Raw genomic sequence first — 20834 nt, 5'->3', positions numbered from 1 at the left:
TGACTGTGACTGGGGGGCTGTCTGATACGGGGGTCTGTCATGGAGGGGGGAGGATGACAGTACTGAGGCTGGTCCTGAGCTGCTGACTGAGACTGGGGGGGATGTCTGATACGGGGGTCTGTCATGGAGAGGGGAGGATGACAGTACTGAGGCTGGTCCTGCTGACTGTGACTGGGGGGCTGTCTGATACGGGGGTCTGTCATGGAGGGGGGAGGATGACAGTACTGAGGCTGGTCCTGAGCTGCTGACTGTGACTGGGGGGCTGTCTGATACGGGGGTCTGTCATGGAGAGGGGAGGATGACAGTACTGAGGCTGGTCCTGAGCTGCTGACTGTGACTGGGGGGCTGTCTGATACGGGGGTCTGTCATGGAGGGGGGAGGATGACAGTACTGAGGCTGGTCCTGAGCTGCTGACTGTGACTGGGGGGCTGTCTGATCCCGGGGTCTGTCATGGAGAGGGGAGGATGACAGTACTGAGGCTGGTCCTGCTGACTGTGACTGGGGGGCTGTCTGATACGGGGGTCTGTCATGGAGGGGGGGAGGATGACAGTACTGACAAAAAGTAGGGATAATAAAAATTGCACCCTGCAGGAAGAAAACACAGAGACAACAGGAGCCCAGATGGTGCAGTAGGTCACAGTACCAGAAGTATGTAAAATATGCGAATGTATTATACTCACAAAGGTGGGTTGCAGAAGGGCGACCGACCACTAGAAGCAGGTGGAGATGTATAACCCCGACTCCACTCGGGTGACCAGACAGAGCTGGTGATGGTCGCACTCTTGATAAAAAGCAAACCTCAAATGACCTAAACTGGTCAAAGAGGGTTGATCCCCCTCCAAAAGGAGGGTGAAGGCACAAGGTAAAGGGGGAAGAGGCGTCCAGAGCAGATAAAATACGTTAAAAACAAATAAAATGAAAAAAGTGAGGTGGCTTACCTCAATGAAGACAAATTCACGTATTCATAGAATTTTATTGCACTGGCTGTTTAAATGGAACCATATCCGCTACACGTGCATGCAAATTTATGAAAAGCATTTCTTTTTTCTATTTTAACTCTGTTATCATTTTGTATTATTTTTGGATTTTATACTAATATTTTATTTTTATTCTTTAATTTATTTTATTGCTAATTACTGATTTATTATTCCTTATTTATAGTTGGATTTTGCTATATTACATTTAATTGGTTTTTGTAGTTACTATTGATTTAATGCCTATGCTCCTACAATGTAAATATATGGTTATATCTAGTTTAGATACTCTTAATATATATACATGCACAGGTTTGCCATGTCTGGAGATAGCTGCCTCGTATCGTGCAGGCAGGGGGAGTGGCCAGCGTCAGCTTGTGTTCATCCATGGACACGTGGGCGGTTTGTTTACATCTCGCCCCGTGTCTGGTGACGTCAGGACCTGAGGGCGCGGCGATATGCCGCGCTCTCAAGCCAGCGAGGTTTCCCATCAAGTCCGCCTCCAGCTGGAGGCGTAGCCTTGATGAGAGGTACATCTCCTCGCTGCTCATTGGTCGGCGCCGCGGGAGTGTGCGCATGCGGACGCGGCCGCTTCCCCTTGACTCCTGCGCACTACTAGCAGGCTGGGCTAAGCACACATTAGCACATTAGGTTCATAGTCCCCCATCAGGTCCGCCTGAACTGTGTGCAGGGGATTGGTCGCCAAAGGCGTTGCTATGATGTGATTGGATAGATTCCATGATATGTGTGGTATATAAAGACAATGGAATGTTTGTATCATTTGACACTGACACTGGCTTGAGAAAGAAGGGGGTCCCCTCCGAAACGTCGCTACTTCTTCTTGTCAGTGTGTTTCATCTCAAATAAAAGAGCATTTATAAATAGATGGTGCCGGTCTCTACACTCTGGAATTCGTTGTGAGTCAGGAGTGCTGTCTGTCTCTATGACCAGGGCACATCAACAGTGATCTGTGAAGAGTGCTGTCTACAAGTACTATACATGCAAATTTATGAAAAGCATTTGAGCGTTGAATGCACTACAGTCATGTATTTTGTGTGCATATTATAACCTTATTTTAATTGCATGTAACTGCTCTGGCACTGATAGTTGCCTCTGGTAGCTGAAATCAAATTCTATATGCATAAATTTGTTTGAATGCTGTTATTTATTTTTTGATTCTCATTATACAATGTTGTCTGTACTATTTGTTAAAGGTAGAGTTATGTTTTTGATATGCTGTTAGTGCTGTGGCATTAAGCGCCTTGTCTGATGATTGTAGGCACTGCTATTTGGCCTGAGGAAGTGGGTATGCACCCACGAAACGCGTTGCCAGTGCAATAAAATTCTATTAATACGTGAATTTGTCTTCATTGAGGTAAGCCACCTCACTTTTTTCATTTTATTTGTTTTTAACGTATTTTATCTGCTCTGGGTGCCTCTTCCCCCTTTACCTTATGACAGTACTGAGGCTGGTCCTGAGCTGCTGACTGTGACTGGGGGGCTGTCTGATACGGGGGTCTGTCATGGAGGGGGGAGGATGACAGTACTGAGGCTGGTCCTGAGCTGCTGACTGTGACTGGGGGGCTCTCTGATCCCGGGGTCTGTCATGGAGGGGGGAGGATCACAGTACTGTGGGTGGTCCTGAGCTGCTGACTGTGACTGGGGGGCTGTCTGATACGGGGGTCTGTCATGGAGGGGGGAGGATGACAGTACTGAGGCTGGTCCTGAGCTGCTGACTGTGACTGGGGGGCTATCTGATACGGGGGTCTGTCATGGAGGGGGGAGGATGACAGTACTGAGGCTGGTCCTGAGCTGCTGACTGTGACTGGGGAGCTGTCTGATACGGGGGTCTGTCATGGAGGGGGGAGGATCACAGTACTGTGGGTGGTCCTGAGCTGCTGACTGTGACTGGGGGGCTGTCTGATACGGGGGTCTGTCATGGAGGGGGGAGGATGACAGTACTGAGGCTGGTCCTGAGCTGCTGACTGTGACTGGGGGGCTATCTGATACGGGGGTCTGTCATGGAGGGGGGAGGATGACAGTACTGAGGCTGGTCCTGAGCTGCTGACTGTGACTGGGGGGCTGTCTGATACGGGGGTCTGTCATGGAGAGGGGAGGATGACAGTACTGAGGTTGGTCCTGAGCTGCTGACTGTGACTGGGGGGCTGTCTGATACGGGGGTCTGTCATGGAGAGGGGAGGATGACAGTACTGAGGCTGGTCCTGAGCTGCTGACTGTGACTGGGGGAATGTCTGATACGGGGGTCTGTCATGGAGAGGGGAGGATGACAGTACTGAGGCTGGTCCTGAGCTGCTGACTGTGACTGGGGGGCTGTCTGATACGGGGGTCTGTCATGGAGGGGGGAGGATCACAGTACTGTGGGTGGTCCTGAGCTGCTGACTGTGACTGGGGGGCTGTCTGATACGAGGGTCTGTCATGGAGGGGGGAGGATGACAGTACTGAGGCTGGTCCTGCTGACTGTGACTGGGGGGCTATCTGATACGGGGGTCTGTCATGGAGGGGGGAGGATGACAATCTGTGCATTGTGATTGGCTGCACTGAGCAATATTGGCTTGGAAATAGTGATTGGCTGATAGTGTTGATTGGCTTATCCAGAAGTAAAAGGCTGGAGTGGAATACGCCTGTGTGTGCTCTGCAGCGAGAGAGAACGGTTTGTAGCGATTGTTTTTGTGAAAACTCTGTAAGAAGATCTTTTGTGGTAATCTTTTAATCTGTGCTCACCCAGCTGTCTTCATCTGGCACCATAAAAGCAGAGCATCCTTGGCAGACTTCTTCTCCTTGTTGTCCTCCGTCTCCACACTAATGTCCTGGATCTATGGAAAAAATGGCAATGTGTCAAGTGGACTGGCTACAGGAGCAGTGGCTGCATCCTAGAGTTACACAACCAGCTACCCCAGGAGGTCAAACTTCCAAGGAAGGAGCAGAAAGTGGAATGAATCTGCCGACAAGATATATAAAATGATATACTATTCTTAGAGGGGCAGGGCTGAGAGATCGCAGGTCATGCCATGGGCATCGCAAATGATTTCTGCCAATCTGAAGGCCTGGTGAGGTACCATATTTCACCTAATAAAATGCTAGAGAAGCGACGTCCTGCACCTGCACCTGCCGTACCGCGCATGCACAGGTCTACCCCAGTACAGAGAATGTGATTGGCAGACTGCACGGTTGCTAGATGACAGCGTGTGGCCTCAGAGAGGAGGGCCGGGACTTTGCCATGGTTCTATGTAACGCCTTTCGGTTTGGGAACAACCGTGTCAGCTGACATAGCCCGGAAGTCGGGGGCACCATCTATAGACCTCACCATCAGGCCAGGGGTAGGAAGCACCTATCAGCCATTTAATACACTGAAACCAACTGGAGAGACAAGTCAGCTGGAAGGCGTCTCATCGGGTCCACGGGCAGGAAGTGGCTGAAGCTGAACTAAGAGCACGCTTTGGTTAGCTCCTTGTTCTGAACCGGTTCTAGCACCTGTTCAAGTAACAAGCCCTCTAAGTATTTCTATCATTTATATTGTCTTGGACAAGAAATCAAAGGCCTTACTAAAAAAGAAATTCATTCCAATAAAGACAAACCACCCCCCGCATCAGACCTATCTAGCTATGGTGTATCTCAGAGGGAAGCGTAATCCTAAAGCTGGGTACACATGTGTGATCTTTGTCCCCGGTAGGGGGTGGAAATCCATCCCTCAATGCTGTACAGACACGTCACTAGCCTGCAGGCTACTAACATGTTCTGTCACTATTCAGGGGGGCATAGAGCAGCCAAGCAGCACACAACGGAGGGATAACAATGGCAGGCATTTCTCTAAACATACTCCACATCTGTGCTATAGTCACATGTGACAAGGGTCACACATCAGGGAGGAGTCACACATCAGCGAGGAGCCACAAGGGTTACACATCAAGGAGTCACACATCAGGAAGGAGTCACACATTAGGGAGGAGTCACAAGGTTTACACATCAGGTCGGAGTCACATCAGGGAGGAGTCACACATTAGGGAGGAGTCACAAGGGTTACACATCAGGGAGGAGTCACAAGGGTTACACATCAGCGAGGAATCACACATCAGGGAGGAGTCACAAGGGTTACACATCAGGGAGGAGTTACACATCAGGGAAGAGCCACAGGGTCACACATCAGGGAGGAGTCACAAGGGTTACACATCAGGGAGGAGTCACACATCAGGGAGGAGTCACACGGGTTACACATCAGGGAGGAGTCACGAGGGTTACACATCAGGGAGGAGTCACGAGGGTTACACATCAGGGAGGAGTCACGAGGGTTACACATCAGGGAGGAGTCACACCAGGGAGGAGTCACACCAGGGAGGAGTCACACCAGGGAGGAGTCACAAGGGTTACACATCAGGAGGAGTCACAAGGGTCACACATCAGGGAGGAGTCACACATCAGGGAGGAGTCACATCAGGGAGGAGTCACATCAGGGAGGAGTCACATCAGGGAGGAGTCACATCAGGGAGGAGCCACATCAGGGAGGAGCCACAAGGGTTACACATCAGGGAGCACTGCAGGGATGTACCTGAAACCTGAGGATGATGGTCCAGATCAGCCCCAGGGTCAGCCTGTGGTTTCCATCCACGATGTCATGTGAGCCCATATTCTCCAGGTGAACCCTCTGTTCCTTCAGAAACTGCAGAGCTTTGTCCACGTTCTCCAGGCAATGGATTCGCATCCTTCCCTTGGTGGGCTTGGGCTGCGGAGACAGCAGGATTTCTGTCAGTCACAGTACAGTGGCCAGTAATACACAATACATCCTCCTGTAGTAACGCACAGAACATCCTCCTGCTGTGGTGCACAGGACATGTCTGGAGTCATCTGCCTGGGCAAAGCGGGAAACACATGGCAGACTTCAGTCTCTAAGCTCACTTGGAAAGGTTCCAGTTATGAGTGGATTTTAGGAGTAATTCTCTCTGAGCGCAGGCTAATACTGCAGGATCAACAGACCCTATTCTCTGCTCCATTCAGCCCATACACTGAGCTGTGACCCGGCAACGCTTGGCCTGGGATGACATTAGCGAGGACTGTGCTCGTGTATCCTCCTCTGCAGTGAGCGGGTTCAGAATGTGTGCAGATACACAACCACCGTCTCCTGCAGATATCTACACAGACCCCACTGACTGGCAGAGGAGAGACAGGAGGCATCAGTGGATTGTTATATCTTGCAAACCCCTCCCCCCAAATGTCATCTGAAAATCGTAACCGCAGACACCTATATATCCCTCCCCTCCCCCTCCCCCCCAGCTGCCCCCAGACAACCATCACATCAGTGGACTTCCATATCCTAACCCCCCCCCCATGCTGTGTCTGGAACATTGCCACATTAGTGGACATTCTTTTACCCCCCACAAACACACGTTGCAAGCTGTCACCTGAAATCACGTCAGTGACATTCATATCTCCCCAGGAAGAGTTGACCTGATGGAGAGGTGGAGCTTGGGAAGACTGTCCACTTTAAAGGAAACTTGCAGTGACAGGGATATAGAGGAAGCCATTTTTATCCCCTTTCATGGTGATCTCTTGGCATCAGCAGTGTCACTCATGGAACAAACATTTGGTCAGTGGAGTCAGACTAGAATCAGATTACCGGTGCTTATACACCGGTATGTTCTGTGCCAGCCGCCAGAAAAATAGGACTAACCAATCAGCTTCTAAGGCCTTGCCCCCTTTCCCACTCAGTGTTTCCTGCTCATTTGATCACGTGACGTCCCAGAAGTACAGCAGTCAGCAAGTTTTCCTGATAGCATTTGCTTCAGGAATTTCTTTTCCTGAAAACTCATTGACACCTGGGAATGAAATATGTGAGGCATAATGAGACACTTAGCTGTGAGCAGCTATAGGAACATGGCACTAAGGTGTTAAAGCCACAAGCACGTCTCGTATGATGAATAATGGATGGAATATGTAGACATTTGACACATGAGGCAACACCCACTGATAACGGTGCTATTTCACACAATGCCCTCGTGTTGCATGGTGACACAAGGACAACAACTCTTACAAATGACTGGGTGTAGTAACTGCCGCTAGCAGGAGGAAATGAGCCTATTCTACCGACTGTCGCAGAGACTGGAGTACTGCAGTTCATCTGCTAGAACAATGCTGGAGGCATGAAATTATCTGCAAATATTCCCACTGCACTAATTACTTGTTTGTGGAGGACAATCTCTCTTTCATTCAAACCTCACATGGTATTTTTACATCGTAAATCGGGGAAAGAGAAATAATGTCATCAACTGTACATATATCCTGCGTACTATACCATTGGTAAGAGTGACAACTACTTCCTGTTTCTCCCAGGGGAGAGCCCTACTTCCTGTTTCTCCCAGGGGAGAGCACTCCTACTTCCTGTCTCTCCCAGGGCAAAGCCTCCCTACTGCCTGTTTCTCCCAGGGGAGAGCACTCCTACTTCCTGTCTTTCCCATGGGAGAGCCCTACTTTCTGTCACTCTCAGGGCAGAGCCCACTTACTTCCTGTCTCTCCCAGGGGGGAGCCCTACTTCCTGTCTCTCCCAGGGGAGAGCCCTACTTCCTGTCTCTCCCAGGGGGGAGCCCTACTTCCTGTCTCTCCCAGGGGAGAGCCCTACTTCCTGTTTCTCCCAGGGGAGAGCCCTACTTCCTGTCTTTCCCATGGGAGAGCCCTACTTTCTGTCACTCTCAGGGCAGAGCCCACTTACTTCCTGTTTCTCCCAGGGGGAGCCCTACTTCCTGTCTCTCCCAGGGGAGAGCTCTACTTTCTGTCACTCTCAGGGCAGAGCCCACTTACTTCCTGTCTCTCCCAGGGGAGAGCCCTACTTCCTGTCTCTCCCAGGGGAGAGCTCTACTTTCTGTCACTCTCAGGGCAGAGCTCTACTTTCTGTCACTCTCAGGGCAGAGCCCACTTACTTCCTGTCTCTCCCAGGGGAGAGCCCTACTTCCTGTCTCTCCCAGGGGAGAGCCCTACTTCCTGTCTCTCCCAGGGGAGAGCCCTACTTTCTGTCACTCTCAGGGCAGAGCCCACTTACTTCCTGTTTCTCCCAGGGGGAGCCCTACTTCCTGTCTCTCCCAGGGGAGAGCCCTACTTTCTGTCACTCTCAGGGCAGAGTCCCCTTACTTCCTGTCTCTCTCAGGTAAGAGCCCTACTTCCTGTCTCTCCCAGGGGAGAGCCCTACTTTCTGTCACTCTCAGGGCAGAGCCCACTTACTTCCTGTCTCTCCCAGGGGAGAGCCCTACTTCCTGTCTCTCCCAGGGGAGAGCCCTACTTCCTGTCTCTCCCAGGGGAGAGCCCTACTTTCTGTCACTCTCAGGGCAGAGCCCACTTACTTCCTGTTTCTCCCAGGGGGAGCCCTACTTCCTGTCTCTCCCAGGGGAGAGCCCTACTTTCTGTCACTCTCAGGGCAGAGTCCCCTTACTTCCTGTCTCTCTCAGGTAAGAGCCCTACTTCCTGTCTCTCCCAGGGGAGAGCCCTACTTTCTGTCACTCTCAGGGCAGAGCCCACTTACTTCCTGTCTCTCCCAGGGGAGAGCCCTACTTCCTGTCTCTCCCAGGGGAGAGCCCTACTTCCTGTCTCTCCCAGGGGAGAGCCCTACTTCCTGTCTCTCCCAGGGGAGAGCTCTACTTTCTGTCACTCTCAGGGCAGAGCCCACTTACTTCCTGTCTCTCCCAGGGGAGAGCCCTACTTCCTGTCTCTCCCAGGGGAGAGCCCTACTTCCTGTCTCTCCCAGGGGAGAGCCCTACTTCCTGTCTCTCCCAGGGGAGAGCTCTACTTTCTGTCACTCTCAGGGCAGAGCCCACTTACTTCCTGTCTCTCCCAGGGGAGAGCCCTACTTCCTGTCTCTCCCAGGGGAGAGCCCTACTTCCTGTCTCTCCCAGGGGAGAGCCCTACTTCCTGTCTCTCCCAGGGGAGAGCTCTACTTTCTGTCACTCTCAGGGGGGAGCCCTACTTCCTGTCTCTCCCAGGGGAGAGCCCTACTTCCTGTCTCTCCCAGGGGGAGCCCTACTTCCTGTCTCTCCCAGGGGAGAGCTCTACTTCCTGTCTCTCCCAGGGGAGAGCCCTACTTCCTGTCTCTCCCAGGGGAGAGCCCTACTTCCTGTCTCTCCCAGAGGAGAGCTCTACTTTCTGTCACTCTCAGGGCAGAGTCCCCTTACTTCCTGTCTCTCTCAGGTAAGAGCCCTACTTCCTGTCTCTCCCAGGGGAGAGCTCTACTTTCTGTCACTCTCAGGGGGGAGCCCTACTTCCTGTCTCTCCCAGGGGAGAGCCCTACTTCCTGTCTCTCCCAGGGGAGAGCTCTACTTCCTGTCTCTCCCAGGGGAGAGCCCTACTTCCTGTCTCTCCCAGGGGAGAGCCCTACTTCCTGTCTCTCCCAGGGGAGAGCTCTACTTTCTGTCACTCTCAGGGCAGAGTCCCCTTACTTCCTGTCTCTCTCAGGTAAGAGCCCTACTTCCTGTCTCTCCCAGGGGAGAGCTCTACTTTCTGTCACTCTCAGGGGGGAGCCCTACTTCCTGTCTCTCCCAGGGGAGAGCCCTACTTCCTGTCTCTCCCAGGGGAGAGCTCTACTTCCTGTCTCTCCCAGGGGAGAGCCCTACTTCCTGTCTCTCCCAGGGGAGAGCCCTACTTCCTGTCTCTCCCAGAGGAGAGCTCTACTTTCTGTCACTCTCAGGGCAGAGTCCCCTTACTTCCTGTCTCTCTCAGGTAAGAGCCCTACTTCCTGTCTCTCCCAGGGGAGAGCTCTACTTTCTGTCACTCTCAGGGGGGAGCCCTACTTCCTGTCTCTCCCAGGGGAGAGCCCTACTTCCTGTCTCTCCCAGGGGAGAGCTCTACTTCCTGTCTCTCCCAGGGGAGAGCCCTACTTCCTGTCTCTCCCAGGGGAGAGCCCTACTTCCTGTCTCTCCCAGGGGAGAGCTCTACTTTCTGTCACTCTCAGGGCAGAGTCCCCTTACTTCCTGTCTCTCTCAGGTAAGAGCCCTACTTCCTGTTTCTCCCAAGGGGGGGGGGGGGTAGTCCTACTTCCTGTCTCTCTAGCGGGAGTGTCTGGGCCACTTAAAGACATATGTGGACATTTACCAAGCAAGGCTGTCCCAGTCTCCAAAGACAGTATGAGAGAGAGTTAAAAAGTAAAGGCAATAAAAACCCTTTAAAATAGGTTGCGACTTAAAGGACAACTGAAGTGAGATGGATACGGAGGCTGCCATATAAATTTCCTTATAAGCAATACCAGTTGCCTGGCAGTCTTCCTGATCCTCTGCCTCTAATACCTTTAGTCACATACCCAGAACAAGCATGCAGCAGATCAGGTGTTTCTGTCAATGTCAGATCAGAGAAGATTAGCTGCATGCTTGTATCTGGTGTGATTCAGACACTACTGCAGCCAAGGAGATCAGCAGGGCTGCCAGGAAACTGGTATTTTTTAAGAGAAAATATACATGGCAGCCTCCATATTCTTCTCACCACAGTTGTCCTTTAAACAGAATCCATGGTCAACTGAGCGATCTGGCAATGCATTCCAGCACATAATGTGACAGGGCCCCGCTGATGAAGGAGCGGTCACATGACCGCTAGTTGTACAAATGTATGAAAGCTTCAGCACATACCATGAGTTATCGGCATGGAAACTGCAGCCTTTCACTGCATAGAGAAATTCCTGGAATCTGACAATTACAGCTCTGGCCTGCAACAGGCAGTGTGAGACTAGAACGGATCTCAGCTGCTGGCCAGCTGCACACCACCACAGTGAACCTGGGCTATTAGAAGGAAAATTGTGCCAATTTATCAAGACATGGAAAATGAAACCAGAACATGGGTGGAGCCACTGCCTGGGGCAGCCAATGACGCTAGCTGTTACATACAACAAGGTCTCTGCTTTGTTACTTAGGGCAGTTGCTCCACTCTGGATCGTCCTCACGAGTCTCCCCAACGTGTTTTTCTTTTAAGCGGAGCGCATTCACAGGTGTGGAGTAAATAGCTAGATTACTTCACCCGCAAACACCCAGTTCTGTTTCCTAAGCCAGAATAGAGCTACCTGTGAAGGAAATATTTCTGGTATCATGTAAATAAAAAGTTAACTGAAAATAAATAGAGCGGCAGTCCTGGCATCAGTGAGAGATGGAGGAGAGCAGCTGCCTGACGGCAGTGTGAGAGGAAGGAGAGCGGCTGCCTGGCAGCAGTGTGAGAGGAAGGAGAGCGGCTGCCTGGCAGCAGTGTGAGAGGAAGGAGAGCGGCTGCCTGGCAGCAGTGTGAGAGGAGGGAGAGCGGCTGCCTGGCAGCAGTGTGAGAGGAAGGAGAGCGGCTGCCTGGCGGCAGTGTGAGAGGAAGGAGAGCGGCTGCCTGGCAGCAGTGTGAGAGGAAGGAGAGCGGCTGCCTGGCGGCAGTGTGAGAGGAAGGAGAGCGGCTGCCCTGGCAGCAGTGTGAGAGGAAGGAGAGCAGCTGCCTGGCAGCAGTGTGAGAGGAAGGAGAGAGGCTGCCTGGCAGCAGTGTGAGAGGAAGGAGAGCGGCTGCCTGGCAGCAGTGTGAGAGGAAGGAGAGATGCTGCCTGGCAGCAGTGTGAGAGGAAGGAGAGCGGCTGCCTGGCGGCAGTGTGACAGGAAGGAGAGCGGTTGCCTGGCAGCAGTGTGAGAGGAAGGAGAGCGGCTGCCTGGCAGCACTGTGAGAGGAAGGAGAGCGGCTGCTTGGCAGCAGCGCGAGAGGAAGGAGAGCGGCTGCCTGGCAGCAGTGTGAGAGGAAGGAGAGTGGCTGCCTGGCAGCAGTGTGAGAGGAAGGAGAGCGGCTGCCTGGCAGCAGTGTGAGAGGAAGGAGAGTGGCTGCCTGGCAGCAGTGTGAGAGGAAGGAGAGCGGCTGCCTGGCAGCAGTGTGAGAGGAAGGAGAGCGGCTGCCTGGCAGCAGTGTGAGAGGAAGGAGAGCGGCTGCCTGGCGGCAGTGTGACAGGAAGGAGAGCGGTTGCCTGGCAGCAGTGTGAGAGGTAGGAGAGCGGCTGCTTGGCAGCAGTGTGAGAGGAAGGAGAGAGGCTGCCTGGCAGCAGTGTGAGAGGAAGGGGAGCGGCTGCCTGGCAGCAGTGTGAGAGGAAGGAGAGCGGCTGCCTGGCGGCAGTGTGACAGGAAGGAGAGCGGTTGCTTGGCAGCAGTGTGAGAGGAAGGAGAGTGGCTGCCTGGCCGCAGTGTGACAGGAAGGAGAGCGGCTGCCTGGCAGCAGTGTGAGAGGAAGGAGAGCGGCTGCCTGGAAGCAGTGTGAGAGGAAGCAGAGCGGCTGCCTGGAAGCAGTGTAAGAGGAAGGAGAGCGGCTGCCTGGCAGCAGCGTGAGAGGAAGGAGAGCGGCTGCCTGGCAGCAGTGTGAGAGTAAAGGAAGGAAATGATGGCTACCACACAGCATGGTGACATTATTACATGGACTCTATATGATTAGAAGGCCGGAACTTACCAGCTTCTCTCCTGAGAGAACCTCCAGCAGCTTGATAAGCATCCGCCCATCTCGCAGGTCTGCGTACAGATCGGTTATTCTGCAGGACACGCGGGCCAGGTGGGAATTCACCCATTTTGTGAAGGTCTTCTTCTGGACAGCCTCGCGCTCATCTGTGGAAACAGGAAATGGTGGTCAGTGGCACAGCTGGTGCTTCCTCCCAGCCCTGGGCAATAGATATAATATCAATGTAAACATCAGCTCTGTTGGTATTATAGAATGGTACACGGCTCGGGGTTAGGTATGCGTGACCTCAGCAATGCTCCACAGCTCATACTGAACCTTTTACAGAATTCACAGATTCATGTATGTCATGATTTTATTTATTTTGTTTCTCAAATACTACTACTTAAAAAAAGAAAAATCATCAAAGCTAATGGAAATGTATCGATTTATATGGCAATCCAAAATATGCCCATTCTGTTGTGTAATCGGCAGACGTGAGGGGGGAGGCTGGACATGAAAAGGCCTACTGATGAGCAGCAGAGTGGCTCGGACTCCAGCTGCATGGAGTTTGTATGTTGTCTCCACAGGTTGCCCACCACATCCCCCCCCCCCCCCCAATAAACATGACATACTGGAAGGCAATAGCGCCTCTCCCACCATATGTAAATGCTTCATCCTAATGAACTGTGACCAAGATCTTCTGCAAAATAAAATATGGTCACCTCTGTTCTTCTTAAAGGATACCTGAGGTGACATGTAACATGATGAGATAGACATGTGTATGTACAGTGCCTAGCACACAAATAACCAGGCTGTGTTCGTATTTTTTTTCCTCTGCCTGAAAGAGTTAAATATCAGGTATGTAAGTGGCTGACTCAGTCCTGACTCAGACAGGAAGTGACTACAGTGTGACCCTCACTGATAAGAAATATCAACTATAAAACACTTTCCTCCCAGAAAATGGTTTCTAAGAGCAAGAAAGAGATGAAAAGTCAATAGTTCGTAGATTTTAGCTCTGACATAGTTCAATGAATGTGTCATTGAGCAAAAACAAAACAGTTAAAACTTAAAAAGTAGATTTAAATATAAGATAAAACTGTGGACTATCTTAAAAAGTCATTTTTAGGAGAAGGAAGATAGATATAATTGTTTATTTCATTCGTTTATTTTCGCCTCTGGTGTCCTTTAAGTGAGCTAGATTTGATTTTTCATGCACATTTCCATTTGTTAAAACATTTTGCATCAGAGGATAGTTTTCTAAAGGTGTTTGAAACAATTACATAGTTCCACACGCCCGAGCAAAACATATAGTGAACAATTCGAAAACTTAATAATCAAACAAAAAAGATTTATTGAATATCAGTTTAAAATCATTCATTTCTTCAAATGAACATAAACATCAGTTTGGTTGTATCATGTGTGGACACATTCAAAGATATTTACCGAAGACACAAACTTCCTGTCTGGAAAGGAAGTGATTAATGTTCTCTCAAACTGGGGGACAAACGGCAATATCAACTCTAAGAAGATCTCTTACCCACAATGCAAACAAAAGTTTCTGTCCCCGGGGTTTCCTTCCTGCGACCTCCCTCTGCTTATTGGAAGGTGGCATTCTGAAGTCACATTGTGGCTGCATCGGATGTCCCCAGATGCTGAGGTCACAGGGCAGAGGTCACACTGTGGCTGCAGTGGAAGGTCCCCAGATGCTGAGGTCACAGAGCAGAGGTCACACTGTGGCTGCATTGGATGTCCCTAGATGCTGAGGTCACAGGGCAGAGGTCACACTGTAGCAGCATTGGAAGGTCCCCAGATGTTGAGGTCACAGAGCAGAGGTCACACTGTGGCAGCATTGGAAGGTCCCCAGATGCTGAGGTCACAGGGCAGAGGTCACACTGTGGCTGCAGTGGAAGGTCCCCAGATGTTGAGGTCACAGAGCAGAGGTCACACTGTGGCAGCATTGGAAGGTCCCCAGAGGTTGAGGTCACAGAGCAGAGGTCACACTGTGGCAGCATTGGAAGGTCCCCAGATGCTGAGGTCACAGGGCAGAGGTGACACTGTGGCTGCATTGGATGTCCCTAGATGCTGAGGTCACAGGGCAGAGGTGACACTGTGGTTGCATGTTCAGATTATGTTCAGCATCTCTATTAATCAATGTCGGACTGGGAGGTTTGTAAAACTGAGGAAATCCACCGGCTGGCCAAGCAGCAGTAACCCTGTGTTATCACTCCCAATAGAGACCTTCAGCAAGTCTTCCCTGTGAGGAAATCCACCTGCTGGCCAAGCAGCAGTAACCCTGTGTTATCACTCCCAATAGAAACCTGCAGCAAGTCCTCACTGTGAGGAAACCCACCTGCTGGCCAAGCAGCAGTAACCCTGTGTTATCACTCCCAATAGAAACCTGCAGCAAGTCCTCACTGTGAGGAAATCCACCTGCTGGCCAAGCAGCAGTAACCCTGTGTTATCACTCCCAATAGAAACCTGCAGCAAGTCCTGACTGTGAGCAGCAACACCTGATTACTGCCGCTTGGCCAGCAGGTGGATTTCCTCAGCTTTACCACCTCCCAGTCCGACACTGCTATGAATGGTGACGCCACACACAGTAATATAATACACATTAATAATAGCCATCAAGTCTAATGGACATTCTGGTTGTGACTCCTGCTGCTGAGGTCAGGCCTCTGATAAAGTGCTTTCCTTTCACATGAATACATCCTCGTGCCCCCCCCCCCCCCCCTTACACATCCTGTTCCCTCTACAAGATGTATGGCCATCCATAGAACATCACCCCTTCCTCCTTCTACTACATGAAGGGAACGCAGCCTGAAATGAGATCTGAACAGAAGCATTGTGATGACCTATGAAGAAAACAAAGGCTGAGGCAGAGGAAATTCCTGCTCTTCCTCCTCTGCTAGCCAGTTGTGAGGGGAAGAGGCCCAGCTTTCCATGGCTGAGCTATTCCATGTGGAGGAAGGTAGAATGTCACACATTCCAGCCCTGCACTAAACAGCACAATGGCAGCTCTTATCTGTGGTCAATGACTGAGCAGTGTTCCCTCTTCCACGATAAATTACCACTGAGCCATCTCCCCATTCCACAATACATTACCACTGAGCCATCTCCCCATTCCACAATACATCACTGAGCAATTTCCCCACTTCCACAATACATTTCCACGGAGCCATCCCCTCATTCCACAATACACTGGTAATCTAGCATCATATCACTAAGCCATCTCCCCAGTCCACAATACATTACCACTGAGCCACCCCCCTATTCCACAATACATCACTGAGCAATTTCCTCACTTCCACAATACATCACTGAGCCATGCCCCATTCCACAATATATCACTGAGCAATTTCCCCACTTCCACAATACATTTCCACAGAGCCATCCCCTCATTCCACAATACACTGGTAATCTAGCATCATATCACTAAGCCATCTCCCCATTCCACAATACATTACCACTGAGCCATCTCCTCTTTCCCACAATACATTATCACTGAGCCACCCCCCCCCCCTTCCACAATACATTACCACTGAGCCATCCCCCTATTCGACAATACATCATCACTGACCCATCCTCCCTATTACACAATACATTACCATTGAGCCATCCCCCCTATTCCACAATACATTACCGCTGAGTCACCCCCACTATTCCACAATACATTACCACTGAGCCATCTCCCTTATTCCACAATACATTATTATTGAGCCACCCCCCCCCCCATTCCACAAAACATTACCACTGAGCCATCTCCTCTCTTCCACAATACAATACCACTGAGCCATCTCCTCTCTCCCACAATACACTATCACTGAGCCACCCCCCCCCCCTTCCACAATACGTTACCACTGAGCCATCCCCCTATTCGACAATACATCATCACTGACCCATCCTCCCTATTACACAATACATTACCACTGAGCCACCCCCACTATTCCACAATACATTACCACTGAGCCATCTCCCTTATTCCACAATACATTATTATTGAGCCACCCCCCCCCCCCCTATTCCACAAAACATTACCACTGAGCCATCTCCTCTCTTCCACAATACATTATCACTGAGCCACCCCCCCCCCTTCCACAATACATTACCACTGAGCCATCCCCCTATTCGACAATACATCATCACTGACCCATCCTCCCTATTACACAATACATTACCAGTGAGCCATCCCCCCTATTCCACAATACATTACCACTGAGCCATCTCCTCTCTTCCACAATACATTACCACTGAGCCACCCCCACTATTCCACAATACATTACCACTGAGCCATCTCCCTTATTCCACAATACATTATTATTGAGCCACACCCCCCCCCCCTATTCCACAAAACATTACCACTGAGCCATCTCCTCTCTTCCACAATACATTACAACTGAGCCATCTCCTCTCTTCCACAATACATTACCACTGAGCCATCTCATCTCTTCCACAATACATTATTACTGAGCCATCCCCCCTATTCCACAATACATTACCACTGAGCCATCTTCTTTCTTCCACAATATATTACCACTGAGCCACGCCCATCTTCCACAATACATTACCCCTGAGCCATCCCCCTATTCCACAATACATTATCACTGACCCATCCTCCCTATTACACAATTCATTACCACTGAGCCACCCCTCTCTTCCACAATACATTATCACTGAGCCATCTCCTCTCTTCCACAATACATTACCACTGAGCCACCCCCTCCTTCCACAACACATTACCACTGGGCCATCCCCCTATTCCACAATACATTATCACTGAGCCATCCCCCCTATTCCACAATACATTACCACTGAGCCATCCCCCCTATTCCACAATACATTATCACTGAGCTACCCCCCCCCCACAATACATTACCACTGAGCCATCCCCTCTATTCCACAATACATTACACCACTGAGCCATCTCCTCTCTTCCACAATACATTGCCACTGAGCCATCTCCTCTCTTCCACAATACATTACCACTGAGCCATCTCCTCTCTTCCACAATACATTACCACTGAGCCACCCCCCCCCCCCTATTCCACAATACATTACCACTGAGCCACCCCCCCCCCCCCCCCATTCCACAATACATTACCACTGAGCCCCCCCCCCCACCCATTCCACAATACATTATCACTGAGCCATCTCCTCTCTTCCACAATACATTACCACTGAGCCATCTACCTTATTCCACAATACATTACCACTGAGCCATCCCCCCTATTCCACGATACATTACCGCTCTTGTTTATGTGCTGAATATCCACACCTATACTAGCACTTTGCTGCATCACTACTGTAGACCTTACATTATATAGAGCAGGCCTGGATTACGTGGTCTTGCCTGGATCTTTTTCAGTGTAGAGTTCTCACATTTTGGGTTCTTCTGTCCACTTTTCAGCAACATGTATCAATCTGTAACATTGAGGTGTTGACAAAAAGCGGACAGAAGCAGACATAGTGTGAATGAGGCCTCAGGACGGATACTTAGTTTGGTGAACTCTTGTGGGTCACATCTGTCATTCAGGTCATCAGTAAAATCACTACTAGTGCCAATGCCTGGGCCGTACTGTCACTTCGTTCAGGCAGCTTCCTTCCTTATGTTGCTACAAGATAACCGTCTCTATCAGTCCAGCCGTTAGATCTCCTTCCGCTTTACTCTGCATGTGGTCGTATCTGGGGGGGGGGGGGGGGGGGGGGTGAGGCTGACGGATCTTCACTTCATGTATTACTGCTGAATCACGTGCACCACAATACAGCAATGCACAGCAACCAATACTGCTGGTGTAAGATCGCTATATACGGCCGGATAGCACACTAACTGATCACTGCCCATCAGGTAAATATTTAGGGGCGAGTGGTGGAATTTGGAGTTTGACCACCAGTTCAGAGTAATGGTTTTAATACATCATACGTTTGTACAATGCACATAAACCATTTGAATTAGGATTTTTTATGTCCCGGATGGGATGGCTTAGCTGTCTTCCTATGCCAATGTCAGGTGAGGCTTGTCCGAGAACAGGAAGTGCGTGAGTTGCCCAAACTCCACCCAATATCCAATCATTTCTTACATGAGGTAGCCAGAGAGAAGTCGGGGGAGGCGTACACCTTCTCCTTCCCTCTGAGCACAGAGCTGATCACTTCCTCTCTGTGCTCCTCATGGTGAGAGGAAGAGGGTGGGGTCAGGTGATAGCTTTGTGCTGGGCAAGCAACCCAACACTCCATAAATATGGTTCCTGTGGAATAGATATTTAGCATTTTACAAACTTTACGCTCATCTCTGATCAGAAGTAAATATTTCATGGTACACAGTCAAGTCATGTTATTCTAACAGAATAACCTCTTCTGGCAGCATAGACAGCAGCCAGACACCACGGGAATGAATGCTAGGGGTATCTGCAGCCATGAATGGGCAGATTGCTCAGTTGGCTGCCCATACACCCAGACCGGTTCCCGATATATTTCAGAATGACATTTCTCAGGGATTGTCCTCAACATGACACCTATTCTGCCAGCCCCTAAATATTAAAAATCAATTCCAGGTTTAAGGGTAATTTGCTATATGCATACCCAACATTGAGTGCCATGCCCAAACATATGTTCCCCAATACGGACCCTGAACGTGCAGTCACATGAGTTGTCACCCACTTCATCTCTATTCTAAAACTCCATAACTACAAAGATCCCAGAAAAGAGGCAAATACAAAACATCTGGAGATGGAAATGGCAGAGCAGCGCCTCTTACAGGTCACTACCCATAAACCCTCCAGGAGGATGGTCAGGCTGCATCTCTCTTCACTGCTGCCACGCCCCTCCAAGTTCCACCACCCGCATGCTACGCCAGGTTGTGGACATCTCCGCCCAACCCTCTGCACCAATCACATCACACCTTCTTCAGGTCCTAATGAGTATTAAGGACGTGTCTCCTGAATCCTTTTTGGGGCAAGTAGGGTTCCTAATTCTCTGGCTGGCGTAGATGAAAATCTGTGCTACAGCATCTGACCTCCTCCTCGGGGTGCTCAATAATAACTGCTGGTTCCCCTGATATTCCGGTCCTGCTTAGAACTGCCTCTTTACAATGCAAGCGTGAAGTTTCTCATGTGAGGACCCGGGTTACAGATTAACACTCTAGATGACATGTGTACTAAGTTCACTGAAGACTGTTGTCCTCCAATTCTGCCACTTATATCACATGACTGGAGATGGTGGTGACAGGTGAACAACAGGTGAACAATGACTGATGACCAATGGGACCACCGTATTGGGGGGGGGGCACAATTTAGGACAGGCTGATATAGTTATGAGATGGCAATTAACAGGTTCAGTTAAGACACCGCTCTCCTCCAGCTGAGGCTTGTTGGAGGGCTGGAGGCCGTGTAGGCCGTCTCCCCATTGCTAGTAAAGGCTCTCCAAGGTTCTGCAGATCACATTCAGCTGATTCATTAGAGTCAATGAGCTACAAGCTGACAGCTTTAAATGCTTAACGAAACTTCCTGACCGCACTTGTGACAAGTGTCTTCAATGACTTGTCACGGTTACTGTGAGAGCAGATATGAAGATTCTCCTGTCCCAGAGCGATGTACAGCACGGTCCCCATAACTGGAAATTACTGCCAGATGGCAGGCCAGGCTATTGCCTCCCGAGGGGCCTGACAAAACCTCAGCTAGAAAACTGCCAAAAGGAGATCTGAAAGCTTGCCATGAATTCTGGGCACAAACTGGGATAACTGAAATCCATCACCTCCCTGACATGGAGCACAAAGCCGACTCCTGCCCCCAGACGGCAGGACCCCCTCAGAGGGCTCATGCAACTATCCCCATCCCATCCCCCCCCCCCCCCCCCCCAGGAAGGTAATGCACATTTTCCTACCTGCAGTGATGTGTAGCAGCACACTAGTCATGGTGCACAGAGGGGACACAGAATGCTCGGAACTGGGCCATGGAGCAATAGGAGGTGGTGGCCGACTGATAAACCCTGTTTTCTTTGGCCTCCAAATTCCACAGATCAATCAACTGACCATCTGTTCAATAGGCTGAAAGTCTGAGCAATGGAAGCCCTCTTCCCCCAAGTATGAGCTCCATGAAGCTGCCCCCTACAGTCTGCACAATGAAAATTCCATCAAATGCGACCCCCTCCCCGGCAATGGCGTGCAGATATGAAACCCAGTACGGTTGGGTAGTTCTGCCTTTGTGCCCAAATCACTGTAGTACACTTTATACACATTTTAATATCTAAAAAAAAAAAAACCTATAGTGGTGAACCGATTTCAGCTGAGTGAATGTGATTCTGGGGAGCGGTTTTCTTTCTGCATTGTACAGAGATTTGGAAACACGTTTGAAAATCCCTGAATACCACATTGAGGTTTTGCTGAACATGAGCAATTTTTTGTTTGCTAATGTGGACTTCCTGTCAGCACTGCTGTCTATGAAATCTGAGCTC

General features: G+C 50.4%; 1 protein-coding gene across 2 annotated transcripts in view; it reads right to left on the bottom strand.

Annotated features, from left to right (window-relative positions):
* SPTBN1 (spectrin beta, non-erythrocytic 1) overlaps positions 1 to 20834 on the bottom strand; it is a 393630-nt gene that overhangs the window by 218335 nt on the left and 154461 nt on the right. For both annotated transcript variants that reach the window (XM_068233127.1, XM_068233128.1), the window contains 3 exons: positions 12405 to 12556; positions 5539 to 5712; positions 3717 to 3808 (listed from right to left, as the gene is read on the bottom strand). In XM_068233127.1, coding sequence (XP_068089228.1) covers positions 3717 to 3808; positions 5539 to 5712; positions 12405 to 12556 — 418 coding nt within the window. The remainder of the gene's footprint in view (positions 1 to 3716; positions 3809 to 5538; positions 5713 to 12404; positions 12557 to 20834) is intronic.

Source organism: Hyperolius riggenbachi, chromosome 4, assembly GCF_040937935.1.
Source record: "Hyperolius riggenbachi isolate aHypRig1 chromosome 4, aHypRig1.pri, whole genome shotgun sequence".
NCBI classification, from domain to species: domain Eukaryota; kingdom Metazoa; phylum Chordata; class Amphibia; order Anura; family Hyperoliidae; genus Hyperolius; species Hyperolius riggenbachi.
The sequence above is the reverse complement of the archived record's forward strand: the minus strand, read 5'-3'. Positions and strand labels throughout refer to the sequence as shown.